Raw genomic sequence first — 22141 nt, 5'->3', positions numbered from 1 at the left:
GAGGCAGGGGAGCTGGGGGCCAGAGTGAGAGCCAGGAGGCAGGGGACCTGGGGGCCAGAGTGAGAGCCAGGAGGCAGGGGAGCTGGGGGCCAGAGTGAGAGCCAGGAGGCAGGGGAGCTGGGGGCCAGAGTGAGACCCAGGAGGCAGGGGAGCTGGGGGCCAGCGGCACGGCCGGAGTGAGAGCCAGGAGGCAGGGGAGCTGGGGGCCAGAGTGAGAGCCAGGAGGCAGGGGAGCTGGGGGCCAGAGTGAGAGCCAGGAGGCAGGGGAGCTGGGGGCCAGAGTGAGAGCCAGGAGGCAGGGGAGCTGGGGGCCAGAGTGAGAGCCAGGAGGCAGGGGAGCTGGGGGCCAGAGTGAGAGCCAGGAGGCAGGGGAGCTGGGGGCCAGCGGCACGGCCGGAGTGAGAGCCAGGAGGCAGGGGAGCTGGGGGCCAGAGTGAGAGCCAGGAGGCAGGGGAGCTGGGGGCCAGAGTGAGAGCCAGGAGGCAGGGGAGCTGGGGGCCAGAGTGAGAGCCAGGAGGCAGGGGAGCTGGGGGCCAGAGTGAGAGCCAGGAGGCAGGGGAGCTGGGGGCCAGCGGCACGGCCGGAGTGAGAGCCAGGAGGCAGGGGAGCTGGGTGCCAGCGGCACAGCTGGAGGTGGAACAGCAGGAGGGGAACTGGGTGGCCGCCGCATGAACGAGAAGAGACGCTAGAGATCCACCACCATCTCTTGCAGCTATAGCTTACGGTGGCCAACAGCGATTGCACTGCCATCCACAGTTGGTGAGAGACTCCGTTGCACAGGTGCATCCAGTGGGACCTCCATGAGCACAGCGGCGAAGGTCGATGAGCAGGAAGGCTGGCGGGCAGGGAAGAGGCCCACCTGTGGGAAATCCTCCAATGCCGCTCGCCAGGAGACAGCCTTGTTTTACTCAACTGCATTGGCTCTGCTGGCGAGAGCTCGGCCACTCTGGGATCCAGTCAGGAGGTGTCAGCCTGGACGACTGTGGTGGAAGTAGCTGAATGCTGGGAGATTGGGTGGAAGAGTAGAGGCTGGGGCCAGTGGCTCCACTCACCAGCCCCTAGGGGCTCCGTCTTCCACTGGGTCCATGCTGGGTCTGGTCGTTCCGTCATGGGTGTCGTAAAGGACCCAAGTGCAACGAAGGAGGCAGATGCAGATGACATTGAAATGGTTGGTTTGTATTTAATGAAGGATGTACAGGATACACAAAAGGGGGAAATAATCTACAAAACTGAACTGGTGACATAATACACACTAAGAAGGGGGAAACAGGGGTAGCGGGAACAGACGACCAGACAAGACTAGGGGACACCTGACTAATATATTGCTCAGCAAGATGTGCTTATTGGCCTTCAGCTTGTACTTAATGCAACAAAACAAAATACATGCTGTTCTCTAGGGCTAGAGATATTGTTTACAATGATTTGCATATATCGTCTGTGAAGGGGTCCGACATCAAAAGAGTTACAGAATACAAATATATTGGCATCTGGCTTGTTGATAAATGTACATTTAAGTACCATATAGATCTCGCCAGTAAATTGCGGCAAGAAACTGGCTTCTTGTTGTACAGGAACAGAAGCAGCTTCCCAATGATTAGCAGAAAGAGGATCGTCAAAGCTGTTTTTCTATCTGCCCTGGATTATGCAGTTGTGATTTATAGAAATGCTGCTCCTTCTACTCTGAAGTCTCTAGACATGGTCTATCGTTCTGCTCTCAGGTTTATTACTGGTGATAGATATGGTACTCACCACTGCATCCTGCATCTGGCAGAGAGGCTAAATGAACATTGGTATCTGTTTATCTTTAAGACCATTGTCGGGAAATGACCACCCTATATCACAATGTTGTTAAATATGGACTCCATCTAAAACACTCAAATGACTTGATTTATGCTTAAGGTCCCTTAGAGTACAGACTGAACTTGGAAAGTTAGCCATTTGTTTTAATGCTCTGGCTTCTTGGAGTGATGTAACTCTCGCTAAAAATCAATACCCCACTATCTTATGGACAGTTTAAAAACATGATTACATATCTCCCTGCTTCAGTCTGTGACTGCTTTTAATTGACATCTTTCTTTGTGAAATTAATTTTCTTTTCCATATTTTTACTTTGTGTTTTGTATCTGTTTGTAATAACAACAGCTGGGGTTGGTGACAGACAGACGACAGCTGTGACAAACTGGGCGTATGGGGATGACACACAGGGACACCTGTTGGACCTGGGTGGAAATATAGGAAGAGAGAGAGAGAGAAATCAGATGGAGAGGCAGACAGAGAAACAGGAGCTGGAAGTCACAACCATGCTGTTATAGTTATTATTATTGTTGTTATTTAGGTTAGGCAGTATTGTATGCTAGTGTAAGCATTTACATCTATCCACCAGCCAGAGTGAAATCCCTCATCGACCCCTCTTCTTCTCTGCTCCTAAAACCCTCATCACCTACTGTCCACCCTCCTCCTCCTCCTTCTCTCTAGTTTCATCACACCTCCTTGTCTACTGTTCCTCCTCCTCCTCCTCCTCCTCCTCCTCCTCCTCCTCCTCCTCCTCCTCCTCCTCCTCCTCCTCTCTAGTTTCATCACACCTCCTTGTCTACTGTCCACCCTCCTTCTCTCACCCAGTCTCAACACAGGCCTCCGATGTCGTTCTTGGTGCAGCCCTCTCTGCAGCAGAGCCCGGCCACGCCCAGAGAAAAGTTCCTCTTCCTTCTGTTGGCTGTGGGCCGGGTGAAGGCTGGGTCCCTCCCCTGCAGCCCTGACTGCTGAGAGCCCCCCAGGCGGTCCTGGCCATCACCTAGAGCCCTGAACACGACCAAGAGGTCTGCGAGGGAGTAAGAGGAGGAGGTTTGAGGAGGAGAGCGCTTGTATGTTGCTAGTCCTAAGCCGTCTTGCCAAGTGAGCTGGTTGTCTTCCTCTCTGATGTCACTGTTGCTCATCTGAAAGGGGTCTGGAGGAGAGAGAGGAGATTATTATCATTTATTTCCTTTTTAGAATAATACATATTAATAATAAATAATAATAAATATTTGAGGCAACTACAGTAACACATACTCTTCCAAAATGACCATGATATGAAAGTAGAACATATAGCGTCATGCAATGTTGTATAGGTTATGAAAAAGAAACTGTTAAAAAAACTGATATTTTTTGCATAATCTACGTATCATTGTTCTATGAATAAACTTTGCAACAAACAAAAGAATAAAGAACAAACTAAGCAAAATAACAAACAAAACAATGAAGCCTATATATTGTGGAATGAAACACTTCAGATTTTTCAGGAATGGTCAAGTTTGTTCTGCATAATATATGCTGCTATGAAGAAATTACCTACCTGGGTTCCATCCTAGAGGCAAATCTTTCCTGTGACAAAATGGCATCCAATGTAATAAAAAAAAGTCAACCAACGAACTCGATTCTTGTACCGGATCTCCTCTCTGGTAAACAAGAATACCCTGAAGACTCTGGCAGGACCACTCATTCAAGGGTACTACGACTATGCTTGCACCTCATGGTACCAAAGCACCTCAAAGGCATTAAAAACAAAATTACAAACATCTCAAAACAAACTGGTCAGACTACTGCTTGACCTGACTCCTAGAACCCACCTCACCCCTGCCCACTTTGACAACCTAGGATGGCTTAGAGTAGACGACAGAGTACAGCAACTTGCAATGGGCCTGGTCTACAAGATACACTACACGACCAAGGTACCCATGTACATGTCAAAATACTTCCCAAAGGTCAGTGAATACCACGATCACAACACCAGAGGGAGCTCCACAAATCATGTTAAACCCAGATTCGGCTCAAACAAGGGACTAAACACGTTTCGCAATTATGCCACATCAATGTGGAACGCCCTACCTAAAGCTGTAAAGGAATGTGATGTGAATCACTACCCACTTTCAAAAACACTCTCAAAGAACACCTACGGGAGACTGCAATTCGAAACTGGCCCCTGTAAATGTCCTAACCCAACCCCCTCCAATGTAAATGACCAAGTATGGTATTGTCAATATTCCAATGTACAGTTTTGCTTGTACAGTTGTACAGTGTCCCCCACCCACCCACCCATTCTGCAATCTGTTAATAAAGTTTTCAATCAATCAATGCTATTTAGCAATGGCCTGTCTGCTAGATTTTAATACATTTACATCCAGCCGTTTACGGTTCCCACTGAACAGTGACACACTTCAATTAATCAATGTTGTATTAATACATTTTGTATAAATCAATGTAACAGTAATAGGGTGATATCAAATTATGTCAGTCAAAGTTTAGATCTCGCTGCATTTCATTGAGGTGTATTCCAAATATTAAAGCTATTGAAGATTGAAGATAATCTGCCGAAAACAGCAGATTGTTGCCTTAATTGAACAGAAAGCTGCATTTGAAAAGAACAAACAAATTGATAAGAGGCGATGTATGTATGAATGATTATCCCAATGAAATCCAATCGGCAATCAGAATAGCCCACTCGTACGTGAGCTGTCCAAGGTGCTGAAATGTGAAGTGCAAAGGGGGTAGAGTAGCGATTCAAAGTATCCAAGTCCAAAACAACCTTCTTTCAGCAGTGAGGTCGCCTAACTTTTTAATAAACTTGCAGGAAGGAAAACAGTGATCCAACTCACCCAAGTCCACGTCTATGGAACGTTTCCACCGGGAGCCGCCGCAGGTGAAGATCACGGCTCTGATGAACTCTCTGCCGCACAGCTTCACACCGTAGTGCTTCGGTAGCGTCACCCTGCCCGCCGCGACAGCGTTCACACACCCGCACATACACACGACGCACACCAAGGCTACCGTGAACGTCAGCCTCAAAAGCATTTTTTTTTTACTATAAAAAAAAATATATATATATATATAATTTGGCTCCTTTCTCTCTGATACAATTATCAACTTGAAACTATCAAGGTCCCCACAAGCGCTCTGCTTCCCGAGTCCCACGTTCAGCGAAGTTACTGCTTGTATAGTGATGAACTGGATGTTTCAGTCTTTATGCAAGATTCTTGTATCTTCTTATGGTGTGTTGGTCACTGAGCCAACCTTATATAGCCCACATCTCTCCATCCTATGAGTCACTGACACTTTCTCATCAAGCTATGCTTACACACTCACTGTTTTTTTCCTGTAGTGTAGTACTATTAGTGAAAGAGGATTGGGTAGGTGACACAGAGATGAGACCACAGTGCCTCCAGCTCCTTAAAACATAAAGGGGCACTTTATTTTGCACAGTTGACAGTTATCGAGAGTAAATTAGTTTGAATATGGCACCAGTGATGTCATCAGGGACATTGAATTCTTGTGTTGCATTAATTACAGCTCCATGAAATGATGTAGATGAAAGAATAGCAATACATTGTCCCATAGGGACTGCTACCTTATCATTTCATTGAGCTGTAATTAACTTAACACAACACAAAGATTCAATGTCCCCGATGACATTATTGGTGGCCATATTCAAACTCATTTACTCTCAATAACTGTCAAACTAAATACATGTGTGCAAATCTGTTTAAAGTTTTTGGATGTGTGTGTGATTATGTGCTAAATAAATCTGCATGCATTTTTTGGTGCTGAAGAGAAAGGTTTCAAAGGCCCAACTTAGTCAGGGTACCAGAGACCGTCAATGTGTTGTGAGACTATACATGAATAAGGTTTCATAACTTCAAATAGAATAACAAACGCTGCTATCTCAACAAAAAAAATCCAGGAATGAAGAAAAAAGCAATTTTCAGATCAAAGCTGGTGTTTTGGTGAAATTGGACTCAGAATGGCCTTCATGGACCCACCCTGTGTTCAGAAAACGTGCTCACTCCATAAGATAAATAAAGATAAAGATACAATCATAAGCCTTTATCGGTCCCCACTCCCCCTGGGGAGCTTAGACATGCGAGTCTTGCTGCTACTCAGAACAGAACAAGACAGAACAATGAGAACATATGAACAGCAGGTATACATTTATCTGTATCTGATTTCATTTATTTAGTTTTTTCCATGCATCTGAGGCGCGTGACGCAGTTTTCTTTTGTGTTTATTGGTATCTAGCAATATTATTATTATTATTACCGTTATTCATTCATGGTCATATTATCATTATTATTGTTATCATAATTATGGTAATGGTTATTATTATATTATATGGTATGAAGCTGTAAGGTGCACTTGAGCTGACCATTGTGTTAAAATAAATATGAAGTTTGGAAGGGGGCAGGAAACACAAGTTTTCTTCATCCCGCTCCTTTTCGGCCATGGGTGTATCATGTTAAAAAAAATTATGTTGGTGATATTGTGCAAAGATGAACTGTACCCCCATGTAGGAAAAAAATAAAAATAAATGAATGAACATGCAATCATGCAGAAGAGCTTATTTAAGAGAGACTTTATAACTCATTCAGCATGCATGCAAAAAGCAGGAAGATCGTTTTGGTCGACTATGTCAAAAGCAACCAATGAATGGACTAATCATCAACTGGTGAGGGATATATTACACATCAATCACATTCTACATACAGCAGTGGTTTTAAAAGTGCGGCTCGGGACCTACATATGGGTCTTGGGAAGATTAAAATGGGTCCTTAAATTATTCTCTGGGAGCATCATGAATCCAAAATCTTCTCAAGTCCATTGAAGAATATACATGTCGAATAAAACGTCACAACGGAAAAATTATATATCTATATCTGATAAAAAATGGTGTCTGTTCACTTCAGTCCAATCATTTTTATTGCAGCAAAATGGGATTGACATGCAAATTTTTTTAATAAAATATATATTTTCTTTTAAATATGGATATCAATACTTGGCATCAGTGTATCTATATAATATCGGCATGCAAAATATCACAATATTGATGTCTCCCCCACCCCTACTTGAATCAGGATACATTCAGTCCTTTTCGCCTTCATGATAATCTGCTATTATCAGTTTTGGGTCACAAGAATACCTATTCAGAAAATGTCGTCCTACTGAAAACCAGTGATGTATAAGACTGGACCGTCAATTAAAGCAAAAACAAGAAATGTATTGAAATTGTGGGCAAGAGATTTTCATATGACATAAGCGATAAGAACTTTGAGAAAAGAGTCACAAGTTTTTTGTAATAAGACATGTCTCCTTTATTCACATTACAAATGCCGTAGTTGATGACATTATGTACGTCACGACATAACTTGATGTCAAAACATTAATATGACCACATTATGGACATGTCACAACATAACTTTGATGTCAAAACGTTAATATGACCACATTATGTACATGTCACAACATAACTTGGATGTCAAAACATTAATATGACCACGTTATGTACATGTCAAAACATAACTTGATTTCTTATATGACCACATTACGTACATGATGTCACAACATGAATAGGAAGGGATAGTTCAGATTCTTTGACATTAGCTGACTTGCCAAGTCCCGTGGTGGGATTTCTGCAGCAGACAGGGACCGGTAACAGAGAAGTATTGACGTGATGTCTGTATTACTACGCACTGGGGCTGTCTAGCTATACTAGTTCCAAGAACTTCCAAGACATCATGTCGGTCTGCGAGAAGAATCAAGCATTGTAAATACATGAGGACTGCTGTATTCTGTTGTGCTGCCTGTCTGAAGCTGCCTGGCTCACTAGGAACACTGTCATACCACTTTATGTATATATAAAATTAATATATCTGAACTATCCCTTTAATGAGCAATACAAAGTGTAAATGGCTTATTGTTCCACAGCCATGTAAATATTAACACAATTATAATTTCAAATCCTAAATAAATCACATTTTGTTGGTATTTTTGCAAAACTATTATAAATACATGGACTATATGAAATGAGTGCAAATTCCTGATTAAAGATCCCCTCCACACGTTTATATACACACACTTTAGAAATGTTGTATATTGAATAAAATTTGTTTTATAGTTTTCTCCACCAAAAATGTTATGTATTCAATTCAGAAACATTTTACAACCTTCAACATAATTCATCAATCAGTGTTTCAAAAACAGATACTTTCTTCCTCAAATGGCTTAGGAGAACTGATCATTTCATATTTAATGATTTAATTCATCTTTAATGTGCTGTGCTTTCATTTCAGTCATTCATTCATTCATTTTGTATGAGTATCAGTGGGTCCCTTTTTTCAAATGGTGGAGATGATGAACGAGAGACATATTTCCGTGCAAACTTTACACCTACAGTACATTATCAGCATTACTATTCATGACATTCTATATTGCATGAATAATAGTTCCTACGGAACAATACTGTACCAACTGGCGGTAGGCTAATTCGGTATCCATCATCAAGGCAGGACAATACTTTCTGTCTGTCACGACTCCAGCTGATCAGACACAGAGGAAGAGATTTCACCAAAATGTAGAATTCTGACTCTCTAGGCCACACCCAAAGAGCAACACCTCATTTCTCAAAGAGCGAGCTGAGGTTGCTTTTGACTCGGCGGGCCTTCTCGATACTTTCGTAGGTTGGCGTCCCATGAGGCAGGTCCAGTCGGTTGTGTTCTGACACCATGATGCTCTCAGCCTCCCCTAAACACACCAAGGAGGGGAAATCATTAGGCGTTTTGTTGTCTCTCATTTACAGATGTCCATCTCTCTGCCAGCAAACAATTACAGTATTTATATTGGGACTCCATAAAGATTTGGTATCTCATGTATAAAAAACCCTAACTTGACGCGGTGCATGACGCGGTACATGGGATACCATGTTTTTATTAAGTTTTTATTTTTCTCCTATGAGTACCAGCAATTGACCGATCCCAAGCTCTGCCCTCTCTTAGCTTGACAGATGAAGTCAAACTCTTTTGATTAGAGGGTCAAGAAAAGACAGCAGACCTTGGGGTCAGTCAATTCTCTTCACCGGGTCATTAAGTCAAGGGAATGAAGGTCCGAACATATTTTCAGTGCAGATAAAAGCACGACTAGTTTCAGCACACAGGCTTTCTTCACTGTGCTCAGAGTGTGTGTGGACAACCGCTGCTTTAATGACCAGATATGAGACACACCAGTTGCCAAATAGCTACTTACTGTACTGAGTAGGCCATGGAGAGACATCACAACAGGAGACAGTCGTTGTGTCAGTAGGCATTAACTAGGTGTTTACTGTGGCTCTCCATGGAACCATGTAGCTTAGACGGTTCCTCGGTTTGTCCCCACATTATTCTTTTTAACACAGCATTATGCAAACAATAAAGAATGCAGATAATAAAAGAAGCTATGATTGAGATTGTGCAGGTAAGGCAGGACTGTACTGCGGTCAGATGACATCAGATTTACGAAATGACAGAATACTGTACGTATGTTTTCAATGTGTTCCATTTGTACTTGAAAGACATACAGTATCACTCACCAACATGTTGAGAACCAAAGTTTACACAAAGTTTTTAAACGCATAACATTTCTATAATGGATAAGTATATATTTATTATTTTTACACAACACAATAATTTAATGAATTTATTCAATAATTATCATTATATATTTTTCTGGTACACAATTCTGCTGTATACATTGAAAATGAGGAAATATTGAGTAACATTTTTCACAAATTGAAATAACAGTGAAGGACATTCAATTGAAATATTTTGGTTTGATACACATTACACTTTAAATTACCCTGTGGGTCAGTGCAATGAGGATTATTTAAAGTAATTCTGTATACATGAGCATAATTATATACTGATAAAGATATATGTGTACTGTATGATATCTCTATGTGGTATCTGTATATGCCATGGTATCCGTCTATCTATGGTCTCTGTAAGTATCGGTCTATTGTATAATATGTGTATGGTATGGTGTCTGTGTATTGGTATCTGTCTATGTTATCTGTCTATGGTATTGGTCTATAATAATAATAATAACTTTATTTATTTATATAGCACCTTTCATACATGGATTGCAGCTCAAAGTGCTTCACAGCAAATAGCATAAAATGAACATAGGCATAGAATTAGCATACAGTTGACAGAATAAAAGAAATGCATAAAGTGCAGACATAAGAATAGGTATAAAATAAGTACAATAAGTACACTGTTGCTCGAAAGCATGTGAACCCCCTGGAACAGCCAGTCCCCCAAACACCCCCCACATCAAACACCCCCCACATCAATCTGTCTATGATATTGTTACGACCCTGGCTCATGGGTACGCAACCTATGTGTAACCAACACCAAAACCCTGTGCTCTAACTCAAAACTGCTACTAAACCAAGGAACTATTAATGTAAATGTAAACTAAAGTGTTAAGGTAAACCAACGGACAAGGACTGAAGAACCTAATAGCTCTTTCTCTAAGCACCGACTCTGCATGTGTGTTCCTAGGTCTGTCTTTACAGCTCCCAGCAGGTAACCAATCAGCACTAATTGGCTAATTGGCAGCCCTCACCTGCATGCCCTGGTGACACAGGAGTGACCAGGCCTCTAGTACATAACACCTCCCCCACCAAACTGGTTGCCCAAGAGGCAACCACTACACAACAACCCATAAACAAAACAAAAACCAACTGTGACCCCTTAGTTGTCAGGGCCACTACCACAACAGCGATAACGGGTACCACAAACACCGGTACTATGATCGTGAGAGGGCGTTTGCTAGCACGTTGTCCCTCCCACGATGTGGCGAATATCCAAGTTATACGCCTGGAGGAACAAACTCCATCGCATCAAACGATGGTTCGAGTTCACCATGCTGCGAAGAAAAACCAAAGGGTTATGGTCTGTATACACAACAAGGGGTAAACTGGAGGATCCAACGTAAACATCAAAATGGTTCAAGGCAAGAACCGGGTCGGCCCCTGTCGAACACGACCACGATACCGATCTGTCAAAATTATACTGCAAACCAAAATCAACCTGAGAACTGCGCTTAACAGAACAGAACACAGCACAACAAAACCATAGATCACTGATACCACCACCGCACCCATATCCATCCCACCTGGCACTGGCAGTTCAGGATACTGCACACCGTGAACATCCAGAGTAGGCTGTACCGCCTCAGGTACAGCCCCAGTGTACCGGGAACATGGCAGTACGACAGTCACAATAACGTCTGGAGCACCATCTAAAATGGCGTCACCCAAAATAACTTTGTCCTGATCAAAATCAAAATGGCTGCCACTCAACAGACCAGGTCGCGAAGGCGGCTCCTGCTCCACAGGACACAGGTAACTAGGTTGACCATCACACCTAGTGCATGGCAGAGAATCAGTGTGGACATGTGGATCAATGTCAGAATCATCAACTGACATACTGGGACCATCCCTGCCCACAAGTGAAACATTAGGGACAATAGAGCTATTGTGGGAAGGCTGGCAGCCTAAGTCAAGCTTAGTAGCCTCCCCAACTAGAACGGTGTCACATGAAACAACAGCACCTCTCATAGCATCCTTCCCACACTCCTCCTCCAATTCGTTCGTGGCCTCAGCCACCGTACAAACGGTACAGGCTGGGAAGACCTTGAGACACTGCGCTGCCATATCATCTCCTGTCACATGCTTCTCCGGGACGCATGTCAACTCTGGTTTCACCACCGGGCCTAACACAAAACCACAATCAAGAGAATCATTATGCAGAGGTACATCCACAATGTGCTTTCCAAAATTCTCAACAGGTACACATTTTAATTCAACAAAGAATGTGTCACTAAGTGTAATGTCCCAAGTCGAAGTATCAACAACATCACTTTTGTCCTTTGACATTTCTCGTGCCACAGCACACACAGGAAACACTCCTGGATGTTTCTGTGCCAGCTCATTAGAGACCTCAGAAACCACAGGAATGGGAGTTACAACCGGAGTAGCCAACACTTTGTCACCAGCCAAATCATTCCCTAGAATGAAGGACACCCCCTTAATGGGAATGTGAGAACATACCCCCACAACAACATTGCCTGATACTAAGGGAGAATTGAGCGTGACCTCATGCAAAGGTGCATCCACAAATCCACCTCCAAAGCCCCGAACAACGACACCGGAATGCAAAGAAGAGTTTTCTGAAAACGGCAAAACCCCCTCCAGAATGAGGGACTGAAAAGCACCGGTATCTCTCCAAATTGTTATAGCCTGTTTGGACTCTAGTGCATTAGTCAGGGAAACAAATCCATTCATCCTAAACCTTGAGGAACCCTCAAGCTCTTTGTCCACACGTTTGATACTTTCCCCATCTAACGTTGGCATAGGCGTCCTGCATATGGTTTCTACCAGAGCCACGGTTCTGACATTTTTCTGCTCAAGCACCGGGCATCCAGCAACGATATGACCAGGTTCTTTACAGTAAAAACAGATAATCCCTTCTGGGAATGCACCAGCCGAACCACCCCGCCTAGGAGGTGAAGTTAACTGACCAGCAGACACAGGTTTTGGGAAACGGCCCCCCTGAACAGGACGCCTATCCCCGGACTCAACACGGTAGTCCTCCAAAAACACGGACTTGTGTGTCAACACAAACTCATCGGCGAAGACAGCGGCGTCGCCTATCTTCGATACCCCACGCTCATTTAGATGTGTGGAAACGGTATCAGGAACACATCTTTTAAATTCCTCTAGGAGAATCAACTGCCTAAGCTGCTCTCTTGACTCTGCCTTCTGAGAAGTGCACCACCTGTCAAACAGGTTCTCCTTCTCCCTACCAAACTCAACATAAGACTGCCCCTCCTGCCTGCGATAACCTCTAAAACGCTGACGATAGGCCTCGGGGACCAACTCATAAGCCCTCAATATGGAAGCTTTAACAAGCTCATAATCAGCGCTTTGTTCAAGGGACAGAGCAGTGTAGGCTTCTTGTGCCCTACCAACCAAAACACATTGCAGCAGCAGTGTCCAGGCGGTATCAGGCCACTTCAATGTGGTTGCCACCCGTTCAAAAAGGGGAAAATATCTTTCCGCGTCTTTCTCAAAAAATGGTGGCACCATCCTAATATTCCTGCCTACATCAAACCCGGAACGTGACTCTGGATGCAGAGCACCCGCCTGTAAGGCAGCATGCTTATACTCAAGCTCCTTCTGCGCACGCTCGTGCTCCAGCAACATTTGTCTCTCCTTAAACTCATGCTCCTTAAGCTCACGCTCATGCTCACGCTCCTCTCTCTCCCCTTAAGCTCACGCTCCTTAAGCTCACGCTCCTCTCTCCTCTCCTCACGCTCTTGGTGTAGCTGCCTCTCCTTAAACTCCAACTCTCTAACCCTCCATTCACCCTCTGCACCAGTTAATAGCGGAGACGCGTCAGACGAAGGAGGCTGCTCCACCCTCTCCTCAAGCACCTGCCCTCTAATGAGCAACACCCTTAAAGCACTCAAGGCAGTTGGCTTCAACCGTTTCTCACTGGGAGAAAGCTCCACCTTGTAGTGTACAGCAAGCTCCAGAAGCTGTTCTTTGGAAAACCTCTCCAACATGTCATGCAAAGGGAGATCAACAAAATCCCTAACGGAAGCCATCTTTCCTGCACCAGCGCCACAACCCGTTCACCTTAGAGTCACCAAAAAGCTGCCAAAAGCACCCTAGCACACACACAATCCACCTAACGAGCCACCAAAGAAACCCTAAAGAACCACTGAAGAACGACTAAAGAACCACGACGAACCACTGAAGAACCATACAGAATGCCAAAGCCACTAATATTAATCATAAAGGGACGCAGTGGCAATGTGTGCTACGGAGCGCACATTTCAAGGACGCAAAAAAAAAAAAAAAAAAAAAAACCACACCCACCCCAAATAGACGTGTCATACACTCAGGGTGTTAGGTGCTACCAGGTATGCTCACCAAACACTCAAACAAACAAAATAAATCCAACAAAATATTCCAAACAGGTGCGCCTTCTAACCTGATGTGACTACATAGGCTTCTACGTCTAAACTGCAGAAAAAACCGGCCTACCACATGTCTACCCTAAGAAACACTAAATCAAGCCCTACCACACTACCTGTGTTTCCTGGCCGCCCTAATCTACCTACCCTTAAACTAAATGCCCTGTAGACCTAACTTTCTTCAACCACACCTGCTACCAGTCAAAGATCATATACCAATCATTTCATTGACCACCCCAGGAGTACGTGGTGCACCGGACGCTAACCAACAACCAGAAAAATATGTCCCTATCTACATGTGGTGCCTACTAAACTATATATTTTAACAGCATAAGTAGTCACATCAAATTACAAACAAATACGGCATACTCACCTGTTTGATGAAATGGCTCAGCCCCCACGTTACACCATATGTAACGAACACCACCCAAACCATAATACGATGACACCCCGTGCAACACAAAAAAAAACCACCAAACAAAGTTCTAGGGGTAAAAGATCCCGGACGAGCGCCCAACTGTTACGACCCTGGCTCATGGGTACGCAACCTATGTGTAACCAACACCAAAACCCTGTGCTCTAACTCAAAACTGCTACTAAACCAAGGAACTATTAATGTAAATGTAAACTAAAGTGTTAAGGTAAACCAACGGACAAGGACTGAAGAACCTAATAGCTCTTTCTCTAAGCACCGACTCTGCATGTGTGTTCCTAGGTCTGTCTTTACAGGTCCCAGCAGGTAACCAATCAGCACTAATTGGCTAATTGGCAGCCCTCACCTGCATGCCCTGGTGACACAGGAGTGACCAGGCCTCTAGTACATAACAGATATCCATGTAGGATATAGTATATTACCTCTCATGCGGTAGATCAGTGTTCCATAGGCCATGTCTGCCTGATAGGCCAACACAAAGCTGAGAGGAACGATAGGGGCAAGCAGGGCTGGTCTCTTCCTCTTAATGGCTCTAATGGAGGGAGGGAGGGTGGAGAGGAGTGGAGAGGGTGGGAGGAGAGAGAGAGGGAGGGATGAGAGAGATGAGGAGAAAGGAAAGAGGAGAGAGAGGAAGGGAAGACGGAAGGGAAAGAAAGGAAAAAGAAAGAGAGAAAGGAAGGGAAATGTTTAGTCCATACCTCAGAATCATATTGAGAGACATATGCATGTCTTTTAGAGTGTGTGTTAAGATCTGTGTGTGTGTGTGTGTGTGTGTTTGCTTTACCCAACCTGGCCTATAGTAAGTGTTTTAACCAGTAGATACTCACCCTATATGAGTCCCAGTGTGTGTGTGTGTGTGTGTCTCACCCTATAGTGAGTCCCAGTGTGTGTGTATGTGTGTGTCTCACCCTATAGTGAGTCCCAGTGTGTGTGTATGTGTGTGTCTCACCCTATAGTGAGTCCCAGTGTGTGTGTGTATGTGTGTGTCTCACCCTATAGTGAGTCCCAGTGTGTGTGTGTATGTGTGTCTCTCACCCTATAGTGAGTCCCAGTGTGTGTGTGTATGTGTGTGTCTCACCCTATAGTGAGTCCCAGTGTGTGTGTGTATGTGTGTGTCTCACCCTATAGTGAGTCCCAGTGTGTGTATGTGTGTGTCTCACCCTATAGTGAGTCCCAGTGTGTGTGTGTATGTGTGTGTCTCACCCTATAGTGAGTCCCAGTGTGTGTGTGTGTATGTGTGTCTCACCCTATAGTGAGTCCCAGTGTGTGTGTATGTGTGTCTCACCCTATAGTGAGTCCCAGTGTGTGTGTGTGTGTGTGTCTCACCCTATAGTGAGTCCCAGTGTGTGTGTGTGTGTGTGTGTCTCACCCTATAGTGAGTCCCAGTGTGTGTGTGTGTGTCTCACCCTATAGTGAGTCCCAGTGTGTGTGTGTATGTGTCTCTCACCCTATAGTGAGTCCCAGTGTGTGTGTATGTGTGTCTCACCCTATAGTGAGTCCCAGTGTGTGTGTATGTGTGTCTCACCCTATAGTGAGTCCCAGTGTGTGTGTGTGTGTCTCACCCTATAGTGAGTCCCAGTGTGTGTGTGTATGTGTGTGTCTCACCCTATAGTGAGTCCCAGTGTGTGTGTGTGTGTGTGTCTCACCCTATAGTGAGTCCCAGTGTGTGTGTGTATGTGTGTCTCTCACCCTATAGTGAGTCCCAGTGTGTGTGTATGCGTGTCTCACCCTATAGTGAGTCCCAGTGTGTGTGTGTATGTGTGTCTCTCACCCTATAGTGAGTCCCAGTGTGTGTGTATGTGTGTCTCACCCTATAGTGAGTCCCAGTGTGTGTGTGTGTGTGTGTCTCACCCTATAGTGAGTCCCAGTGTGTGTGTATGTGTGTCTCACCCTATAGTGAGTCCCAGTGTGTGTGTGTGTCACCCTATAGTGAGTCCCAGTGTGTGTGTGTGTGTCTCACCCTATAGTGAGTCCCAGTGTGTGTGTGTGTGTCTCACCCTATAGTGAGTCCCAGTGTGTGTGTGTATGCGTGTGTCTCACCCTATAGTGAGTCCCAGTGTCGTCAGGGTAAAGAAGGAACCAAAGTAGTTGAGGAACTCTCTGGACCAGGCGATCTGCATGGCCACCTGTCTTTCTCTCATCTGGTTCTGCATCAGGATCTGACGCTCCATCTACACACATAAAGAGGAGCCTTTATTTGCGCTGTTCAAATGGGCACAAAGTGACAATATAAATTACAGTGTGTCGTGTGAACATGATTTTTTTTCCATCTCTTGGATGTAGCTAGCAATTATATACATAAAGGCCCAATCAGTGATCCAAATGTAAACAAATGGGCAGCCCCACCAGCAGAATTTAGACCGAATGAGCCTGATCATCACAGCTGAGTTGATACAATAATGCTTTAAAACAAGAAACAAATTGAAATTATTGAGACATTAAGATAATATATTCCTTTATTGATCCTCTTGGGGAAATTCAGGAAATTAAACAAAATTATTTAAATGACACATTAAATTACAAATATATATATATATTTTAATTCCACCAACAAATGTAGTTCTTGAAACGTTCACTGCTAGTAAAAACTAAACAAATCAAATTGCTCTACACAGTAAACCGCTACAGTGTATTCTTTCTGTATACATGAGATCCAGCTCCTAGGAGGATAATGGTTAATGAGCTAATCAGGGTGAGAGCATAGGGAATAAGGGAATAATAATGACAACCCTAACCTTAGCTGTTGATTTCCTCAATAACACGTGTTGTGTCCTGCCCTCTCTCGTTGTGGTGATGGTGCTGTGAATAATGCTATCACGTGTGTGTCTGTGTGTGTGTGTGTGTGGGGGGGGGGGGGGGGTGATGATTAGCTTGCTGACGTAAGCCCTCCCCTTGTCTGAAATAAGGCACCAGAGAAGGAAATAAAAACCATTCAAGATGACTTTCTTTCTAAAAGGCTGTCAAGTAATTACAGTGGCGTGATCTCATCAGCAAGCAGGAGGAATGAGTGGTTCTGGGTTCTTGGTAATAACGCGTGGCAGAAGTCCACCCTAAAACACATGGGCTGCCGAGTGTGTTTCACGGGTAACATCTTAAGTCTGTCGACCTCATTCCAATACTTTTTATTAGAGTAAAATGGGATTGTCAAAAAATTTAATAATATATATCAATACTTGGCATCAGTGTATCGATATAATATATCGGCACACAAAATAGTGATATATCGCTGTATTGATTTTTTCCCCCACTCCGGAAGGACATTTCCATGGGAATCGTCACTGTTCGACCTATAGATAGTAGAAAACGTAACCAAAGATAGTACAAAAACTACCAACCCGTGGGAATATTGCTTAGTTTAACAGGTGTCACATGAATAGAACAAAGTCGTATTACTTCACTGTGTCTTCTTTACCAGCAAGGTCTCCCCTACATTTTCAAAAGCCTAGAGAAAGCTTGTCTTAACTAATCATCGTGGGTTATGCAGGTCAATATGATCATATTTTTCATTGCGGGCGACCTATTTCAGAATGCGCTGCGTTTATTCTATCTGTGCTGCATCTATTCATCTATCCGACACAGGAACAAGACATCACAGCATTCTGTATAAACGCACACACGTATGCCGTCTTTGCTAGGTTCAGCGTGGACAACCCAAACCAGACATATTGGGGGGGAAAAAGATAATGCATATTGCTGTATAATGCCGTGAGTTCTGTATGAAAAGGGCTAAAGTCTTGGTCTTCAGATCAAACCGACTATTAGGGGGCCATCACTTCCTCAGTCGGCCAAGCTGCTCCATCACTTCCTCAGTCGGCCAAGCTGCTCCATCACTTCCTCAGTCGGCCAAGCTGCTCCATCACTTCCTCAGTCGGCCAAGCTGCTCCATCACTTCCTCAGTCGGCCAAGCTGCTCCATCACTTCCTCAGTCGGCCAAGCTGCTCCATCACTTCCTCAGTCGGCCAAGCTGCTCCATCACTTCCTCATTACGCACTCAACCACTGCACACCCTGTCAAGCATTTCTGAAGCACCAGCAGCCCCAGTGCACTTGTTAGATATTGTACCCTATATGTATTTATGGTGGTCCGCCAAAACATCAGGTGGTTTTCCCTACAAGATTTTCTACAGAATCAAGTAGCTGTCAAAATGTTTACTAGTCGTATCGGTACTCAGTATCGTTGTGTACTCAACATTAAGTACTTGTAAAAACGAAATGGTACCAGTGCACCTACAGTACTAAGAACCCACAACACAAGAAACACTGTGTGTGAATCTGGTTTTAGGGTGGACTTTCTGGCCACATCACGGAAATCAGAACAGCTTGAACAATCAACTGTGTGTTTGTTCTGGAGAAGGTTACCGCTGTTGTGCTACATCGAAATCTGAAAATGTGACCACTAGACTAGTAGTCTAGTAATAATGGAAACAAGTACAAACATTTACTCTGAGATTCACACACACACAACTTGCTTGTATGCGAGACACACATATGCATACATAGTGTCTCAGACTCTCTCACATGTAAACAAACATGTGTTGCATGGACTCAACCACACACATGCACATGAGATCACATGCAAACAGAAGTCAAAGTCAATAAAAGCCCAATAAACTGGCATAGATATATATAAATATGCAATGTATGAACTACGCTGGTTGGATTCCTGGACCAGCAGGAAAACCTGGGTGGGGAAGTGATTGAATGAATAATGCTCTTCCCCATCGTTGAAGTGTCATTGAGCAAGGCACCCTCAACTGCCCCGGTGGAGCTGCTTGGGCCTAACAAAAAAAATAGTTTGGTTCCTGTTGGTTGTCAGTTAAGGCCATGGGTAGGTATGGAATTTATTTTATTTTTTATTTTATTTGTTCCCATGGCGACTATGGATAGGGAATTATTTTATTTTTCACAACAACATGGATGCATGTACTCTGCCAGCATGTTTAATATCCATATATTGTTGCTTTTATACGGAATGTACATGTACTAAAGGTTAAAATACAAAGACACTGTACTACAAAAGTACAATGTACAAAGGTAGTAGTATTAAAAACGCCACCCCTAAATACTACTCACTAAATATCCCGACGTCAGAGAGCTGTGCAAATATTGTGAAATACTTGCTTTTTATACATTCTCATTCTTGACATGGACTGCACTTTTTTACTAAGATTTAATTCAACTTTATTGTAAATATATATATATATATTTTAATAAATTTGGGCTCACTGTAACAACAGCACCACTGGCCTCACTGTAACATCACCACTGGGCTCACTGTAACAACACCACTGGGCTCACTGTAACAACACCACTGGGCTCACTGTAACAACATCACTGGGCTCACTGTAACAACAGCAGCACTGGGCTCACTGTAACATCACCACTGGGCTCACTGTAACATCACCACTGGGCTCACTGTAACAACAACACCACTGGGCTCACTGTAACAACAGCAGCACTGGGCTCACTGTAACAACACCACTGGCCTCACTGTAACAACACCACTGGCCTCACTGTAACAACACCACTGGCCTCACTGTAACAACAGCACAGGGCTCACTGTAACAACAGCACCACTGGCCTCACTGTAACAACACCACTGGCCTCACTGTAACAACAGCACAGGGCTCACTGTAACAACAGCACCACTGGCCTCACTGTAACAACAGCACCACATGGCTCACTGTAACAGCACCACTGGGCTCACTGTAACAACAACACCACAGGGCTCACTGTAACAACAGCACCACTGGCCTCACTGTAACAACAGCACCACTGGGCTCACTGTAACATCAGCACTGGGCTCAATGTAACAACAGCACCACATGGCTCACTGTAACAACACCACTGGGCTCACTGTAACAACAACACCACTGGGCTCACTGTAACAACAACACCACTGGGCTCACTGTAACAGCACCACTGGGCTCACTGTAACAACAGCACCACTGGGCTCACTGTAACAGCACCACTGGGCTCACTGTAACAACAGCACCACTGGGCTCACTGTAACAACAGCACCACTGGGCTCACTGTAACAACATCACTGGGCTCACTGTAACAACACCACTGGGCTCACTGTAACAACAGCACCACTGGGCTCACTGTAACAACAGCACCACTGGGCTCACTGTAACAACAACACCACTGGGCTCACTGTAACAACAGCACCACTGGGCTCACTGTAACAGCACCACTGGGCTCACTGTAACAACAACACCACTGGGCTCACTGTAACAACAGCACCACTGGGCTCACTGTAACAACAGCACCACTGGGCTCACTGTAACAACAGCACCACTGGGCTCACTGTAACAACAGCACCACTGGGCTCACTGTAACAGCACCACTGGGCTCACTGTAACAACAGCACCACTGGGCTCACTGTAACAGCACCACTGGGCTCACTGTAACAACAGCACCACAGGGCTCACTGTAACATCACCACTGGGCTCACTGTAACAGCACCACTGGGCTCACTGTAACAGCACCACTGGGCTCACTGTAACAACAGCACCACTGGGCTCACTGTAACATCACCACTGGGCTCACTGTAACAGCACCACTGGGCTCACTGTAACAACAGCACCACTGGGCTCACTGTAACAACAGCACCACTGGGCTTACTGTAACATCACCACTGGGCTCACTGTAACAACACCACTGGGCTCACTGTAACAGCACCACTGGGCTCACTGTAACAACATCACAGGGCTCACTGTAACAACAGCACCACAGGGCTCACTGTAACAGCACCACAGGCCTCACTGTAACAACAGCACCACTGGGCTCACTGTAACAACATCACTGGGCTCACTGTAACAACAGCACCACAGGGCTCACTGTAACAACAGCACAGGGCTCACTGTAACAACAGCACAGGGCTCACTGTAACAACAGCACCACTGGGCTCACTGTAACAACAGCACCACTGGGCTCACTGTAACAACAGCACCACTGCGCTCACTGTAACAACAGCACAGGGCTCACTGTAACAACAACACCACAGGGCTCACTGTAACAGCACCACTGGGCTCACTGTAACAACAGCACCACTGGGCTCACTGTAACAACAGCACCACTGGGCTCACTGTAACAACAGCACCACTGGGCTCACTGTAACATCAGCACTGGGCTCACTGTAACAACAGCACTGGGCTCACTGTAACAACACCACTGGGCTCACTGTAACAACACCACTGGGCTCACTGTAACAACACCACTGGGCTCACTGTAACAACAGCACCACTGGGCTCACTGTAACAACATCACTGGGCTCACTGTAATAACAACACCACTGGGCTCACTGTAACAACAACACCACTGGGCTCACTGTAACAACAACACCACTGGGCTCACTGTAACAACAGCACCACTGGGCTCACTGTAACAACAACACCACTGGGCTCACTGTAACAACAGCACCACTGGGCTCACTGTAACAACAGCACCACTGGGCTCACTGTAACAACAGCACCACTGGGCTCACTGTAACAACAACACCACTGGGCTCACTGTAACAACAGCACCACAGGGCTCACTGTAACAACAGCACCACTGGGCTCACTGTAACAACAGCACCACAGGGCTCACTGTAACAACAGCACCACTGGGCTCACTGTAACAACAGCACCACTGGGCTCACTGTAACATCAGCACCACTGGGCTCACTGTAACAACAGCACCACTGGGCTCACTATAACAACAGCACCACTGGGCTCACTGTAACATCACCACTGGGCTCACTGTAACAACAGCACCACTGGGCTCACTGTAACAACAGCACCACAGGGCTCACTGTAACAACATCACTGGGCTCACTGTAACAACATCACTGGGCTCACTGTAACAGCACCACTGGGCTCACTGTAACAACAGCACCACT

The 22141-nt window shown here is 44.9% G+C and overlaps 2 protein-coding genes across 3 annotated transcripts in view; both read right to left on the bottom strand.

Annotated features, from left to right (window-relative positions):
* Positions 1 to 2621: 2621 nt before the first annotated feature.
* rln1 (relaxin 1) lies at positions 2622 to 4827 on the bottom strand (the record flags this gene model as incomplete). Its single annotated transcript, XM_084324915.1, has 2 exons — positions 2622 to 2818; positions 4632 to 4827. The coding sequence occupies 2 exons, from the start codon at positions 4825 to 4827 to the stop codon at positions 2622 to 2624; spliced, it is 393 nt and encodes a 130-aa protein (XP_084181041.1).
* A 2292-nt stretch (positions 4828 to 7119) lies between these two features.
* The window catches only part of plgrkt (plasminogen receptor, C-terminal lysine transmembrane protein), a 34997-nt gene continuing 19975 nt past the window's right edge, over positions 7120 to 22141 (bottom strand). For both annotated transcript variants that reach the window (XM_084324754.1, XM_084324755.1), the window contains exons 3-5: positions 16298 to 16428; positions 14680 to 14789; positions 7120 to 8547 (exon numbers count right to left, since the gene is read on the bottom strand). In XM_084324754.1, the coding sequence (XP_084180880.1) occupies positions 8420 to 8547; positions 14680 to 14789; positions 16298 to 16428 (369 nt within the window). In that variant the 3' untranslated portion in view covers positions 7120 to 8419. The remainder of the gene's footprint in view (positions 8548 to 14679; positions 14790 to 16297; positions 16429 to 22141) is intronic.

This window comes from Notolepis coatsorum, assembly GCF_963971535.1.
Source record: "Notolepis coatsorum genome assembly, chromosome: 11".
Classification (NCBI taxonomy): domain Eukaryota; kingdom Metazoa; phylum Chordata; class Actinopteri; order Aulopiformes; family Paralepididae; genus Notolepis; species Notolepis coatsorum.
Note: the sequence above shows the minus strand (reverse complement) of the source record. Positions and strands in the feature narration are given on the sequence as shown.